At 42.8% G+C, this 16,876-nt stretch overlaps 1 protein-coding gene across 1 annotated transcript; it reads right to left on the reverse strand.

Moving 5' to 3' along the window:
• Positions 1 to 3,459: 3,459 nt before the first annotated feature.
• PTF1A (pancreas associated transcription factor 1a) lies at positions 3,460 to 6,920 on the reverse strand. The gene is made up of 2 exons (XM_031939867.1): positions 5,271 to 6,920; positions 3,460 to 4,703 (listed from the first exon to the last, which is right to left on the reverse strand). Exons 1-2 carry the CDS (start codon positions 6,076 to 6,078, stop codon positions 4,501 to 4,503), a joined length of 1,011 nt encoding a protein of 336 aa, XP_031795727.1. The 5' UTR covers positions 6,079 to 6,920; the 3' UTR covers positions 3,460 to 4,500.
• Positions 6,921 to 16,876: the final 9,956 nt, after the last annotated feature.

Consider the following 16,876-nt stretch of genomic DNA (forward strand, 5'->3'; position numbering starts at 1 on the left):
CTATCTGGTCTCCTTCCCCCCCCCCACTTCACCTCGCTTTGCCCACCCCAACCTCAGTGGAAAAACTTTGTGATGGGAGGGGGGAAAAAGGCAGCAGCAGGAGAGGAGGGAGTGGCGTAGGGAGAAAAGGCAACAATTCCAGTCTTCTTTTTGAAAACCGAAAGCCATCTCTTTGGGATGTCTTTTTCTCTTTTGATAGAATTAAGACACCAAAGCTCTGGGTTTCTGCCCGTCAAGATGGGGGGTGGGGAGTGCTTAAGGTGGGGGGGGAGAAACCGGTGGGGTGAGAGGGGAGGAAAGGGAGGAGGGGCAATCTGTGTCCTCTCTGCCTGGTCACTCCCACTCTGACATAGAGTCCGAGACAGACATTGGAACCTAGCGGACTGGGGTTGGGGGGGAGGGGCGGGGATGACCTACATGTGGGGGCGGGTGGAGGAGAGTAAAGAGAGGGAGGAGAAATAGACTTCTGGCTCCCATTCCGGTTTTTATGATGTTTCCTTAAACTGTTGCCTCCTCCTCATTCCCTCTCCGCCTTCGACACAGTACAAGTCAATTCCTAGTTGGATGTAGGCTCTTTGGGAAAGGATCTCGCCAACTTTCCAGTAGCGAGATCATAAAATGCACCTTACACTGGATTTGCTGCTTCTTTATTATGCTAAATGGTCTCGGGCACTGAAGGAGAACTTTAGAATCGGCCTGTCCCGTGGTACTTGGCGGTGGTGAGGCACTCAGAGCCGCACTCAATGGGCACCATGGGTGTTCTGGGGTTGGAGGGTTTGGGTCAGTAAGACACAGGCTTTCCAGAAGTCGAATTTGGAAAACTGCTTTTATAATCACTTATCCAAAAAAGGGGAGGGGGTGGAAATTGGAAGGAAAAGAGGCAGGCGACTTAGAAAGAAGGTTGAATACCTGTCACTCAATCTGCCCACACGCTGGTCCTTACAGTGCCAAGCAATATTTACTGACCAGTAAAGCTTCCAGCCGGAGCAAATCTCCCAACAGACTGTGCAACTAGAAGAGAGAGCCCCGGGAATCAGTTACACCAAGGCAGCTCTCCTCTCCTTCCCCCAAAGAAGGAGAGAGACCCTGAAATGATACTTTCGTTCTGCTTTTCCTGCAGCATTTTTTTTTTTAGGGACCGAGGCACTAGAATGAATGGATTATGAGTAAATAAAAAGAAACTGTCAGTCTCTTTGAAGGTTGTGTTTAAAGGGACTTGCCAAGTCAGGACAGGAGAGTGACAAGATAGAGACCCTGGTGTTTTACATGCGAAGCCCGGCTCTTCCGCTTGATCTGCACCATACTAAAGGATGTGTTGAAGCATTGAATCACCTCCCCCCCCCTAAAAAAGGGGGGGTGAGCCAAAAGAAAAGGTGCCACCTCACAATGATTGTAGTGTTTTGACTTCGTAGTGCCGAATTTTTACAGCCAATTGAAATGAAGATCTGCACACTCACCGAAAACGGGGCAACACTTCCATAACTTATAATTAAGTGGGAGTTCGAATAACATTTGACTTTCTAATGAGTGTAATGAGATTACATGCCTGATAGAAGCATTTGTGCAAAAGCGACTTTCTGTGTTTAATGAGGCCCTAATACACAGAACAAAATCAAATTATTTTCTCTCTTCTCAATTTCCTCATTCTCTTTTCTCTTCTCTTCCTTTTCCTTCTCTCTTCTTTCCCCTCCTTTCCCTCCTCCTTTTCTCTTTCCTCCCTCCCTCCCTTTCTGTCTGTTTCAGCCTCTATCTTGCTCTCTCTACTTCTGTCTCATATCTCTGTTTTTGTCTTTCTGACCGTCGTATTTCATTGTCTCTTATTTTTTAATCCCTGCCTCTATCTGTATCTGTCAGCCTATACATGTCTTTCTCTGTTTGTCTCTCTCCCCTCCTTCTTTCCTAAAACTCAACTTTAATATCAAAACTTTCCCAAACTTTCCCAAAATTGAGAAAGTAGTTATTTAACTCTGAGGATGGGAAAAGATGGGTGAGATAAGGAAGAATTTAAGGGCGGAGGAGGCTTTAGGATTGTATATATTTGTCTACGCAGCCAGCTTCTCCGCAGGAGGATGGCTAGAGGGGATTTCCCCTTTAATTACTGTTGGATGAAGTCCATAGCATCCCCGGGAGCATAGAGGAACACTAGATAAGTCTGTAAGTAGGTTAAAGCGATTAGCATCCTGTCGACATATTGCTTCCGATTTGTCAGTTCTAGAAAGAAAGTGAGTATTTGGGGGAAATTACGAATTATACCTTGGCTGGCCAAACATCACTTCGCCTCTACTGATCAGGTCAATTCGGAAACATTAGAGCCCTAGGGCCTGAAGCCTCGGGTACCACGGGAAAATCAGCACCTGCGGTGCTGGCCAGCAGCAGTAGCAGTAACAACATGCAATTCCAGGTTCACCACATGCTTCCCTCCCCCTCCTTCTCCCTCTGCCCATCACTTCCCTCTATCCTCCCCACCCTTATTCCCAAGCCTAGGCCAGGCTGACCATTTTACATTATTCACCCAACTCTAGCTTACTTTTTTTTTCTCTTTTGCATTTGCTCCTGTGGCTACCGCAGTCCTTGGGACTAAGACCTATGACTCTGAACCCTAGGGTCCTTAGAAGCAGATTGGAGGTGAGATGGCAGGATTATAGAGCTACTGCTTCAGTCACTCAAGCCAGAATCAAGGGAGGCAAGCAGGCAAGCAAGCAGGCCTTCAGGGCTGCCTGTAGGCAGCAGCTTTCTCCTGACCTCAATTCCAGTCCTAAATCTTCCTTTCTTTATCCTTCCCCATCCCCAGTCTAGGCTGCAGCTTGCCAGTTTTTTTGTTTGTTTGTTTGTTTTACCCCTATCATCTCCTCTTTCTCTAAAGCCCAAGGATCCTTTCCAGTCCCTCAGGTGGATCCCAGAGTTCTGACCTGCAGAAAATATTGTTGTAGCCATGATGAATTAAACACAGGGAGAAAATTACAAAAACCAAATTTGATTTGGTCTAACATTCATCTCTCCTCGCCCACACCATACACATCTTTTCTTATTCTTCCTGATCCCTGATCTTTTCTTTCCTAAATTGCTTTGTGGATTGCTGAGAACTGTGGTCAGACTTCCCCACTGTCAGTTTTGTTTATCACTGAGGTTATCCTTTATATCTTTATGTGTTCTAAACTAGCTTCTCCTCTGGGGCCTTGAAAGTCTATAGTAGTCCATCCCCCTCTTCCACCCCTCCAATTGACTCAGGGCATCTGTGAATGTCTGTGCAATTGGTGGACTCCACTTCAATTAGCCTACAAAAACTTTGGTAATATGAGGTGGTCTTGGGACTTGAAATGGGATGTAATCTCTCTGAAATGAACTAAAGTTACTGTTGCTAACATTTTAAATGGAGATTGAATAAGTCTTTTGGAAGCAGACTGATGGTGACCTGAGAAGAAAGAAGATATGGAAGGGCATTATTCCTTTGGGGATCATTTCATGTCTTAGGCAGGACCATAGATTTAGAAGTGGTTCAAGTAACCTCTTCCATTCTACAAGTATGGTGAGAGGGGTTAAGTGACTTATCAAAGATGATAGAGCTCCTAAGTGTCTGATTTAGAATTTGAAATTCTATCTCCCTGATATCAACAATGGTGCTCTAGCCACCATAATATCTCTGCCCCAGAATGAGCTGAAACTGATATAGGTCAAAAACCTGGCCCAAGGTTACATAAGGAATAAGTAGCTGAGTAAAGATTTAAACCCGGACTTGGACTCTATCTCTAGAACTTGCTGGTGCTCCAGTACACCAGCTCTAGTCCTTGGATCACAGGATGTAAAGTTGGAAGAAGGAACTTTAGCTGTTTAGTATAACTCCAACATAGTACACTCTATATCATCTTATAGATAGGAAATGAGGCCCAAAGACATGCCCCAAACCTGTCCTACTTAACGCACAGGATTTTTGTGAGACTATGTAAAACACTGTAAAAAATAAAGTGCTTCATAGAAATAAGGTTAGTTTTGACTTCTCTTTCTTCCATTTCTTTCTAAAAGGTTATACCAGGCAGAATATAAATGTATGCATACATTTACATTCATATGTTTTTACTCCCTCTGACTTGGTTTGACTCCTCAAAGTGGATTGATCCTTCTTCCAGAAGTCATCTTGGCCCTCCAGATCATAAGTAAAAGATGTAGGGGAGAGAAGGGTGTAAATCACATTTATTAACAACACAATAAACCATATCTGGTAATAAATTATTTGTCCTGGCAAGAGTTTTCTCCAGTCTTGTAGAGTTCTGTCAAAGGTGCTGTAAAGATTTTATACTATTGCATATTTTTAAAAATCAGGATAAATTATATAAATTATGAATTAAAAAAGACAGTCTACTTCATTAACCGTTATGAATAATAAATAGATAAATAACAAACTGTTGATTGCCATTAGGAGAATGTGACTCTTAAATTAAATTTACACGAGATAGTTACACCTCCAGCGTGCACAGAGGCACGATCGGAGGGAGGCTGGTGTCCTTAGGACACAAAATCAAAGGGCGGTTCATTTTCTATGTTATTGAGGGAGGATTTGTTGTTTAGCTTCCTGGGGTCTTCCGGAGTCCACACTTTCGCTGTTCGGATAATGTTTTGCTCCTTGAGTTGTTTTTCATCTGTCCACGACAGAGAATGCCCTGCCAGGGGCGGAAGTCCATAATCTGGGTCGCTGGGGGATGGGGACCCTAAGCAAATAAAGGGGAAAAAGAAGAGAGATTGTAAATATCAAGCCCAACTTTCCGTGTTTCCTTCTTGTCCATTCCTATTTCCCTTCCTATCCGCTCCAATGGGACGGTGTCTAACGGTTCCTCAGAAATGACCCTCTCCCCAGTCTCCTTTACCCTTCTTTGGATTCTTTCTTCCTTTTCTCTGAATTCCCCTTTCCCTTGTCCTGTCTATGATTAGTCTGTCCCAATGGTTGCAGCGGCCGCCTGGCGCACGCCCTCTTTTAGCTAAAATCAGAAAGGAGAGAGTTCTAGTTTTTCAAAGGAGGGGAGGAGAAAGGAGGAGGCGGGGGCACCAGAGCTGGTGAAAGGGGGCTCTCTGCGCTTTAAGGTTGCGCTTGTTTCCCGGGATGACTCGTGTCTGACTGTGTCTGTTTCGGGAGTCTATGTGTGTCTCTTGTTTCTGTGTGAGCGCGCGCGTGGGCTGCTGGCAGGTCGTGGGTTGCCTGCCTCCGTATCGCCCTCTTCTAACTTGGGTCTTTCTCAGGTCTGGGTGCCCTCCCTCCCCGAGCTAAGGGGGCCACTTACGGGTGCCCCGGTGGCAGATGATGACCTTCTTGGCCTGGCTCCCGAGACCGTCCCCTCCCAGGCCGCCGCCGGCCCCGGCTCTGACGTAGCCTCCTCCGCCTCCTCCCCGAAGGGGCAGGTCAGACTGGACGAGTTCGCTCAGGAAGTTGATGTAGCCGATGGCGAGGCGGAGGGTGTCCACCTTGGAGAGCCGCTTTTCGTAGGGCAGCGTAGGGATGTGCGAGCGCAGCCCTTCGAAGGCGTCATTGATGGACTGCATGCGCCGCCTCTCCCGCACATTGGCCGCCTGCCGCAACTGCTGCAGCTCCGCTTCAGAGCGCACTCGCCGCCGCCGCCGCGCCGCCGCTGCCGCCGCCGCCGCCGCCGCCGCGGCTGCACTGCTCAGTCCCCGCAGCCGCCCCCCGGGGGAAAGCACGGCGGCGCTCCCCGAGCACGAATAGCCGAGGCAGGGAGCGGGAGACGCGGGGCCGGGGGACTCTGGGAAAACGCCGCCACCCGGGGGCGCCCCGGGCTCGCAGCAAAAGCCGCCTCCGTCGTCCGTCTCCTCGGGGACCCCCGGCGGGACCGCGGAGGGGTGCTGGGCAGACTGGGCAGGAGGCAGGAGCAATCGCGTTCCGTCCCGGTAGTAGTACTCGTGTAGCTGGTGGCTGAAAAAGTCCACCTCCGCCTGCTCGTCGGGCAGCAGCTCGTCGCCGTCCTCCAGGGGGTCGCGGGAGGACTGATCCGTAAAGAAGTCCTCCTCGTCGAAGTAAGGCGAGGGGAAGGCGTCCAGCCCCCCCGGGAAGTGCTCCAGCAGCACTGCGTCCATGCTCGGGGCTTCGGGTTCGCTGTCGTGCCCCCCCCGCCCACCTCCTTACTTTGTGCTACCTCCCCACACTGCGCCTCCCTTCTTTCTCAGAGACTTGGTGCACTGAAGGTAGGTGAGCACTGCTTTCTCCGCTCCCACCCCACCCGCCCCACCCCTGCCTTCGGAAACTGTAGCAGACGCTCAGGTTCAGAGGCTGCAGCCGTCGCAAGCCGTGCAGTGCGCTCTGGAGGGCTATCGGGGACTTGTTAGGGCTGAGGACCGGCACGCGAGGATTCTTATAACTACATCCACAGGCGCGTGCCATGGACCAGCCGTGCCAGCCAATCACAGTGCGAGGGGTGCGTGCAGGGGTAAGGGGGGGAGTATAGAGGAGGGAGGCACCGACTGAGTTAGAGAGTGGGGTGGGTGGGGAGGACCGAGATGGGACTTAGAGAGCAGAAGTGAAGGCTTTCTAGTCTCCTCCCCTCCCCTTCTCAGAAAGCCTAGGGGTAAAGAAGGAGGCGGAGCCCTCTCTGGATGGGAGGGGAGACGAGACAAGGGCGGGGGCCATAAAGTCCTCCCCTTCTCAAAGCTACCAGCTTTTGCACCTGCGCGCACGGCCCCGCTAGGGCACCTGTGACTTGGCGTGGGGGTCTGGAGAATGAGCGGAGGAGAGCGGGTCCCTTCGGCCCAGTGAGAAACACGGAACTCATAATCCCCTATCCCACGACAAGCCCACGAAAAACTTCTCTGCACATCGGAGAAGAGCTGGAAGAGCGAGTACAGGATGTTCAAGAATAAGACTAAGTAGTTCAGGGATATTTCTCTCTCTGTCTCTGTCTCCTCTCTCCCCTCTCTCTCCTCTCTCCTCTTCTCTTCTCTATGTCTCTGTCTCTGTCTCTGTCTCTGTCTCTCTCTCTCTCTCTCTCTCTCTCTCTCTCTCTGTCACACACACGGGATTCCCCTTCTTCTCCCACTCCTCTCTCTACCCTCCTCTTCTCCCCCCAAGTCAGGGATTACTTCCCTGCTCCTTGGGATGCTGACGCCTTGCATCCTTTTTAAAAGCTTTAAAAAAAGTTAGAACAATGCCACGGTCTAATTCGGAAATTCGCTGCTTAATGCTCTTGGGTGACTTTTCTGAGCTACTGGAAAAGCTGAGGGTGGGTGGGGAGAAAAGAAAATGGGGTTGTTCTGCGCTGAGGGCTTGTTCTCGTTTCCCTGTATGCCTGGTTCTCTGGGACAAACCCCAGCTGCCAAAAGACACAGGGAAAACGGTAGGAGAGAGTGGAAAAGGAGGCGGGAGTAAGGGCTGGGTGAGGGCTGGGGGGTGGGGGAGAGGGATGGAGCCAGAGACAGAGAGAAGAAAAGAAGGTAGGTGAGGGATTGTCTCTTAGCGTTTCTAAGCAGGACACGTTAGTTCTGAGAGCAAATAGGACCCAAATGTTCAAAGCAATAAAATCTGATTTAAAAGGGGATCACTTGAAACTTCTGGCTTTGTGTTTATTCGGGGGCGGGTTAAAAGAGGAAAGGCAGACAAGTCAAGCTGGCTCACCTTTCTGGCCTTTTTAGCCTCCTGAGTTATCCCAATGTTAAAAACCTAACGACTGAGGTTTTTTTCTTTGTGTACACTTCAATGTGGCGGTTCTACTACCAATTTTGGTGGGCAAATCTTTCCCCAGTTCAAGGGCAGTAAAGGAACCCTTTATAATTCAAGACAATTGCTTGATTGTCTCTTCGTCAAAACACTGTTGGAAATGAAGTTTCAGGCTCCCCCCAAGCACATTTATGAACTTCGGCCGGCAGGCACGTGTTCATTCAAAAGAGGCAAGAGATACAGTAGGAAACAGGAGGCGTCTTTCTATATTGGAGCTTCCTTTCTTCAAACTTTTGCCCCCTCCCTCCGAAGTTCCTGAGGACGTGCAGCCTTCCTTTTAGAAGACTAGAGCCCACTAAGCTGAACTACGGCTTAAAAACATTGACTGGTGATAGTTCATTGACTTGGGTAGGGGGAGACTTCTAAAATTAGCAGAATTCATTTCTTCAGCTATGGGGGGAGGAGAGGAGGGGAAACTATACCATTTTATTCCGGATTTGAGATTAAGATGTGAAGTAAATGTCTAAAGACAAATAACTTAATTTCGACTGGATGTTCCACTTTGGGGTATTGGCTTGAAGGTAAGCTCATGTTAAAGTTCATCCATCTATTCGTTCAGTAAACATCTATTAAAAAGTTAATGCGTCAAACATGGAGGATGAAATGCTAGAAATGAAAGTCAACTCCCTAGAGGGGTTTCTCTTCTACTGGAGAAAAAGAGCATGTACTCATATATATGAGTACAAAACATATAGGATGTAAATATAAAGTCATGGGGTAGACAACATAGTTCATCATCTCTTTTGATCAGCATTTTTATTATAGCTTTTTATTTACAAAACATATGCATGGGTAATTTTTCAGCATTGACCCTTGCAAAACCTTGTATTCCAACTTTTCCCCTCTTCCCCCCCTCTACTCTCTCCCCTAGGTGGCAGGAAGTCCAATATATGTTAAATGTGTTAAAGTATATGTTAAATATATGTACACATATTTATACAGTTATCTTGCTGCACAAGAAAAATAGAATCTAGAAAGAAGTTAAAAAAATCTGAGAAGGAAAACAAAAATGCAAGCAAACAACAACAGAAAGAGTGGCAATGTTATGTTGTGATCCACACTCATTTTCCATAGTTCTCTCTCTGGCTTTAGCCGATTCTCTTCATTACTGAACAAATGGAACTGATTTGTGATCAGCATTTTTTTTCCCCAAAGATCACTGACAGTGAGATATTCAACAATCATATGAGCGATAAAAAGGATGTAGGTTATGTGGGCCTGTTAATTAAAATTTCCTTTTTTCCTTCCTCCCGATCTTGTTAGTCAGGGTTTGGGGTTTTTTGTTTGTTTGTTTTCCTGAGGAAATGAGTTAAGTAATTTGCCCAGGGTCACACAGCTAGGAAATGTTAAGTGTCTGAGGCCAAATTTGTACTCAGGTCCCCCTGACTTCAGGACTAGTGTTCTATCCACTGTGCCACCTACTTGCCCCAGGAAATGTATTTCTAAAGTGATGACAACATGGAAGAATCTTTCTCTATTGACTTTAAATGTGGCCCAGTCATTTCAATGTCTTTTTGGCCCTGTTCTAGAAATGATTGGGGAGTCAGGCCTTGGAGGGCAGTGAAAGGGGCATCTAATCCAGTGTTCTGATTATGACTCAGGGAAAGAAATTCCTCTTGGATTTAATGTCGACTGACTTTCCATGGACTAAAAAGTGGAAATGTACCTGGTGGTGAATCTCCACATTTGGAAACTCTAGTAAACAGCTGGACTTCAAAGCATTTCACAAAATGCTGGTAAAGCCAACCTATCCCAAGTGAACAACAGTGAACAAAAGAATCTCAGACAAGAACCTGAAAGTTTTTCTTGAAGTAATCTGGTGCTACTGGGTATCTGGAAGTGAGTTTGTGTGAGGTGCTTGAGGTGGGGGAGGAGCTAAGGAAAAGTATGTGCACAAATACACTTTTTTTCTGGGTGGGGAGGAACAACTTACTTTTCGGCATCTCCTCTAGAATCAGAAATTGACCCCAAAATCACTGTTTACTTGTTTGGGAGTGAGTTACATTTGCATAGTATGAACACTAAAAAAACTCTTTTAATAGAAACCTCTCAACCAGTTCCCTTTCCTGGATTCATCACCCTGAGTCATCCCAACAGATGTAAGAGTGAGGATGAAGCTTTCAGAGAGGAGGTATGAAATTGGAGGGAGGGAAAAGAGGCGGGACATTTACTGCCTCCAGTCACAAAAGGGTCAAGGTCTGAAAGGTCCTCCCACCAGACTAGGGTTGAGAGGAAGAGGTACCTCTGGGGAACATCTAAGCATCTTGAGACCCTAATCATTGATGTTGGTCTTTGGATGCACAAGGATGCACAAGCTGGATTTAAGTAAGATGTGATCAGTTCTTTATCTGGTTTTTTTAAAAAAAGGAAAAAGGATTCCTTTCCAACAAAAGGAGATTTTCTATGGGTCACTGGAGGTCACTACATTGCAGACGACCATCCTCTGTCCCACTAGACTGAATAGTTAGACACAAATCAGTGGCTGGGCCTGATTCTACTTCTGTTTGAAGGTCCTGTCCTTGATTACTTCCAGTCTTAGCCCCCCTCTTCTCTCCTTGATACCCTGCTACTAGCACTGCCCCTGACATCAAGCCTAGCACATGAGCCCTATTTAGTTTCTCAGCTTCCCAAACTGGGTTCAGTTTCTCAGAACCATGGTCTAGGCTCCAAGATTCTCAATTAAGAGCCTGGGATTTTCCAGCTCAGTTATGAAGCTAGACATAGTAGGCACCTAGATAATCCAAAGTAACCCCAAAGTTGGGGCCGGGACAAGTGGGAGTGGGGAAAAAGGAAAGATTCAGATCCAGACTTTTCCACCGTACCATACTTCCTCCCATTCCCTAGGTCTGTTTGGCTTCAAATTTCAAATTGTCCAGCTTTGTACTAATCCTATTTTCAGATCTCCCAGGTACCTCCTAGGTACATTTGGGGAAGATGAATTAGGATGTTTTGGAAGTACAGAACAGGAGAGACACTCACATAGGGTTTCTGGTTTCTTACCAGCCACAAGTCTGCTCTTAATACTCTAACCTAAAGATCTTATCCAGTTATTTTCTACAGAAATTCTCTTGTATTTAGGAAATATTTTCCTCAGTTCTTGAAGTAATACACTGGATACCAAATTATTCTGAGCCCTACCTGCCTTCTGCTTACCTTGCATTCCACTAAACCATCCTTATCCTGCTCCCTCTCATCTCCCCCATTTGAAATTTTTCCTAGAAACAGTCATAAAATGATTTGCTCCATTTTAGCGTCTTTTTCTTCATTTTTTTCCTTTCTTCAAATAGCTCTCTATGCCTTTTTGATATCCTCTTTCATTGCCCATAAAAACAATACAAATAATAAAAAATACAAAAAAATCCTATCATGGGAAAATGAATTCATACTAAAGTGTAAATGATCTATAGTAGTTTAAAGTGTTTACCTTTCCAGGGAAATTTATATTTGTAACATTATGTAATATATTAAGCTAAAGACAAAATCAATAAAAGTAACATTTCAGGTATACCTTCCAAAAGGTATGTTTGGAAGTGGGATAAAGTAAATGTCTTATTTGTTTCTTAATATCACTGTAGCATAGTGGAAAGACCATTTCATTTGAAGGCAGAGAACCTGGTGTGGCTGCTAACATGATCTACATCATTCTTTGTTTTCTTAGTATTATTTTCCATAACTGTAAAGTGACAGAATTAGACTAGATAATCTCTAAATTTCATTTTAATTCTGTAGCTATGACATTTGCTACAGGATCCTCCATCTCTAAGGTCTTACAAAGGATCAGGGTTGATTGTTCATATCAAAACAAAATGTTAGTTTATCTGACACAAGCTTCAAAATTCCTCTAGTCAACAGGAAGATTTCAGGGTGAGATGTACTTTGAAAGAAGGAAAAGGAGCCCTAGATTTGTGTCATGCATAACATACTGAGGCTTTTCCTATAGTGACCTTTCCCTGTGTATGATTTCAAAATTTTAAGAGAGGAGGAAGAGGAAGAGAAGAAAAAGAAGGAGGAGGAAGAAAAGGAGGAGGAGGAGGAGGAGGAAGAGGAGAAAAAGAAATAGAAATGAAGGAAGGAAGGAAGGAAGGAAAAGAGACAGAGAGAAAGAAACAAAGAAAGAATGTCCCTGTTCGGAAAAAGATAAGTATTAAAGGGAAATTTAATACTTTCTCAGGAACACTGAATGGTTTCCAGTTTTCCTATATACTCTTGTTTTCTTTCTATTTTCAAATTGTTAAATATTAATCTTTGTTAAAAAAAAGACTTATGCTGATATAATTCTTCAAATACTCATGCTCTGTCATTCCAAGGTTTATGTGATAAAGAGCAAAAGCTTTCAAAGTCCGTCCTTCAGTCTGTTATTAGGAAAGGTATTTGAACTCCTGTAATATCAACACAATCAATTATGAATAACAGAAGAAATCATCTGACACAATGGGCAGATCTGTGGAGGTTCAACAAGCAAACACAGGGTAGAAAGGTATGGATGGGTTATGAATCTGTGTGAGTAGGAGGATTAGACAAATATAAGTAGTATTAAAGTTCCATTGAAATATTACAGCAAGTAATTCAACTTCTGTTTCTTGGTCATAATGACAATTTCAATGTAAAATGGCAAGAAAAAAATTAATTGAATAGAAAACTTAATTTCATACTCTATAATAACAGTCCATTTATTGATGTACCATGTTAAGATGTATGAAGCACTTAATGTAAATACTTCTCATTTTAGTGTTAGAACAACTTTTCAAAACAAGTTATGGAAACTAATATCATTTCCTTCTCCATATTGTCCCCATTTTACAGATAAAGAACTGAGACTAACAAACAGGTTAAGTGACTTGCTCAGGATACCATAGTTGGCAAGTGTCTGAGGCCAAATTTGAACTCAGATCTTCCTAACCTCAATATTCTTTGCCCTTTTTCTATTTGTTCTAGCCTGCCTTTACATGAAGGAGTATTGAAAATGGATATGAAATATTGGTCTTTAAAAGGTTAATATGGCAAGCTACTAGAGATTCAGGGGGGTTTGGGACCAAACAGCATAGCATTTGAAATAACCATCAGAACTCCTCTTTAGAGTAATTGAATGATATATTTGGAAGTGAACTTGGTGGAGTAAATGCTATGCAAAAATAATGGGAAGTTTGAACTCACTCTCCAGGTGATAGGGAAATGTTTGCTCTTCTGTCCCTGTCCTCTTCAGGGCAGTTAATAGTGCCATGACTATATCATGAGACTTGGGGTTAGGAAGATGGCCCCAGATAGGTAGTGCCCTCATCCTCCCATGGAAATGTTTTTTTTTAAAAAAGGGATTGTGAAGATCTAACTATGTTTGTGAAGCATTTGCATATACACATATATGTGGATATACATGTATATATCCACATATAAGAAAAAGACACAAATATATGCACATATTTGTATGTATATATGTATTCAGATTGTCCTGACCACTGATCCAACACTATCCTCTGTCTCGCCTATAATGAGGATGGAAAATCAGTTTATTAGAAGTGATATACAGGGAGAGATGAAAAGAAAGGAAGTTTTGGTTAGATCAGGGAGTTTTAACTATTCTGTACTTCATTTTCTTCATCTATAAATGAGTTAGTTGGACTTAAAGGATTCTAAGGTCCTATCCAACTCAAGATGCTCTGGCATATTGCTCCAATTTGAAAGAATGATACATTATCATTGAGGCTTAGGTAGGTCTTCTTTTTCAATCACGTTTTTGGAGATGTCTAAGACTCAGGCATCCAAATAGAGATCTGGTTGTTAGTTCCTACATTTTTTCTATCTAGTATAACAAAAAATAGAAGGCTTGATTGTCTTATTCTCTAGCATTAATTCCCAAGTAAGTACTTCTTCTAGACCCAGAGCCAGTGAAAAATAATGCTTTCCATCACCTGTGCATGGACCTCTAATATATTTCTCTATATCTTTGCAAAGATTACAATTCCTCTCTAATAATTTCCTAACCTTCAATATACTACCAGTTCTTTGGGATTCTTCCCATTTTTTTTTTAATTTGTGGAGGAAGGAGAGAGATTATTTATTTCCTTTAAGTCATGGAACATAAGTTTTACCTTGTTACAAATAATTGCTTTAAAAATTCTTTTTAATTGTTTGTGGCAGCCCTTTTTGCAGTAGCAAGAAATTGGAAACCGAGTGGAAGCCCGTCGGCTGGAGAATGGCTGAATAAGTTATAGTATGTGAATGTTATGGAATATTATTATTCTATAAGGAATGATCAGGAGGATGATTTTAGAAAGGCCTGGAGAGACTTACATGAACTGATGCTAAGTGAAATGAGCAGAACCAGGAGATCATTGTACAGGCCAACATCATTATGACAATCAATTCTGATGATTGTGACTCTTTCCAACAATGAGATGATTGATGCCAGTTCCAATGATCTTGTGATGAAGAGAGCCATCTACCCAGAGAGAGGACTGTGGGAACTGAATGTGGATCACAACATAACATTCTCCCTCTTTTTGTTGTTGTTCTCTTGCATTTTGTTTTCTTACTCAGTTACTTACTTTCTTTTTTTATTATTGTTGTTCTGATTTCTCTTGTGCATCAAGAGAATTGTAGAAATACGTTTATACATATTGGATTTAACATATATTTTAACATGTTTAATGTATATTGGATTGCTGGCCATCTAGGGGAGGGAGTGGGGGGAAGAAGAAAATCTGAAACACAAGGTTATGCAAGGGTCAATGTTGTCAAATTATCCATGCATATGTTTTGAAAATAAAAAGCTTTATTTAAAAAATTCTTTTTAACTTATGCAGCCATTGAACATGTAGATAGAACCTTTGGAAATGAATGCACTTTTTTACTGGTCAAGTGACTTTTTTCCTCCAAAAGAATGTTTTGAACATTAAGTATTTATGACTTAAACTTTTATCTTGGATCAATGATATAACTTTGTTCAATAGTTCCGCGGATACATTTAGGTGGAAAACTGTTGGGAAAAGAGGGTTGGAGCAAATTGATGGTGGTCAGTATAGCCAGTCCCGGGAAAAACTAAAACACATGAAAATTTTTTTCAGTATTCTTTTACCTTCCGTTTACTTATCCCTTTTTCTTGCTTTATCTCCATCACTTCCTTTCCACAATAGGACAGTGTCCTATACTTCTGCAATCACACAACATATGTAATTGCCTTCTCTGTTTATGTTGGTATGGAGTCAGCCTTCACTTCAGCTACCCACTAATGCTTATTTTCTCCAGATAGTGCCTAAGTTATAGAATTATCCCTGTCTGGCTTACTTCCAATAAAACTTCAGTTCTCTAAGTCACTTATCTCAATTGATAAAGGACAAAGTTCCCCCCAAGTTATGAATGTTTTTCATCTCAATATGTTAACCCCTTTGTATTTTGAATTAGAATATTTTGAACCACATTTTAAGAGATTAAAATTATTAATCTTTCTGGGCATATAGTAAGTGCTTAATAAATGTCTGTTGACTGACTTTGATAGTAAAATTACAAGTATATGGCAAGTGGAAGGTAATTTTCTCAGTGCCCTTGGAATCTGACCAGGAAGGTGACTGCTTACTCTGATTATGCCAGCTCTGGAAGGGCTGACATATATTTTGTGTACATTTAAAAGACTAATTACATATTGTTTCCTGCGCTTCACTCCAACTACTCTAGATAGCAACCAAGCTATTCTGGATCCATGGCTCCATCTAGAGGCTACAGGGAGCTGTTTGACTATCTCTCTCCTAGTACCTTTTGTCTAATTCTTCCCATAAAGTGTTGATTCCTCTTTCTTCTCTATTTTTCACTGTTAAAGTTTAGTTAATGGTACTGTCAAAGCTTCCCCCACACACACACCTTCCTCACATGTATATACCCATCTTCTTCCTTCTTTCATTATTTTTTCAGCTTTGGATCAATTATATTTGGAAAATCTGTCTCTTCTTTGTCACATTTGTGAGCTAATACACAAGAACACTGCTAGTGATAGACCTCTTTCAAAGAAAAGGAAAAAAACCCTGCAATCCCAGTAAAATTATTCAAATAAACAAATACGACGGTCTACATCCAAATGCCCAAAAATACCCTTTAAAATCTCTGCAAGGTCTCTGTCTACTTCTTTAATTATACTTGATCTTCTTTAATAACAACCTGGAAGTAGCCATAGAATAGTCACACCCATTCTGAATCTGAGGTTCCTTATCTATGTAGTTGATAAGATGGTAGAATATTTCCAGTATATGATGCCTAAGATTCCTAATTCTATAACTGTGATTTTAAAGTAAAATTAAGAAAATTCAACTATTTTCCATTCATTTTGATTGTTTTCTATTTTACGTAATTGCAAGTATTGCAGTGGTTTGTTTTCTACTATTTTAGTCACAAATGAACGGTGTTTTCTCTGTATTTTGAGATGTGATGGTCTGGCCTGGGAACCTGACTATCATTTATAACCTTGCACCTAGAGAAAATTTGTTTGTGCTCCACCAAAATGACCCTCCCCACCAGGATAAGCTCATTTCTAGGAGAGTTATTATCATGGAGATTACTTCAGCTTTGGTACTCACATCTCATCAATACTATCCATTGCTTCTTCCCCTCTGAGTAGGGGGCTGAAGCAGAGCAAAACAACTCTTCCCAAAGCTTTTCTTTATAGAGGCCTCAGAATCCCTGTCATATCTTCATTAGCCACCAGCTGTACTCCAGACCCACCCCACCCAAACCTAGTCTTCTCATTTTCCCTTTATTTGTCTTTCATTTTTAGATTGTAAGCTCTGGGGTGCAGGGACTGCCTTTCTTTTTCTTCATTATATCCTCAGTTTAGTGCAGTGCCTGGTACATAGTAGTTGTTTACTAAATGTATAACTGTTTTGTTAGTTGGCCAAATTTTAGACAACAATCAATTTTTGGGAATGGGACTAGAAATCTCTGAGGGTCCTCTCAATATTATAACTAAGTCAGGGAGCATAAGGCTTTTATATGAGTATCAAACTGACTACAAATTGATATTTATAACTCTTTAACATAGTAGAAACAATGGAATTTAACACCTGGTCAGCAAGAATAACCAAGGGTTCAGTTCAGGTTGCTTGTTCATGGTTTGCTTTGGGTATTTATCCTGAATACTAAAATGCTTTTTCTGGTCTAACATGCATAACTCGAATTTGGGCA

This window comes from Sarcophilus harrisii, chromosome 5, assembly GCF_902635505.1.
Source record: "Sarcophilus harrisii chromosome 5, mSarHar1.11, whole genome shotgun sequence".
In the NCBI taxonomy this organism is placed as follows: domain Eukaryota; kingdom Metazoa; phylum Chordata; class Mammalia; order Dasyuromorphia; family Dasyuridae; genus Sarcophilus; species Sarcophilus harrisii.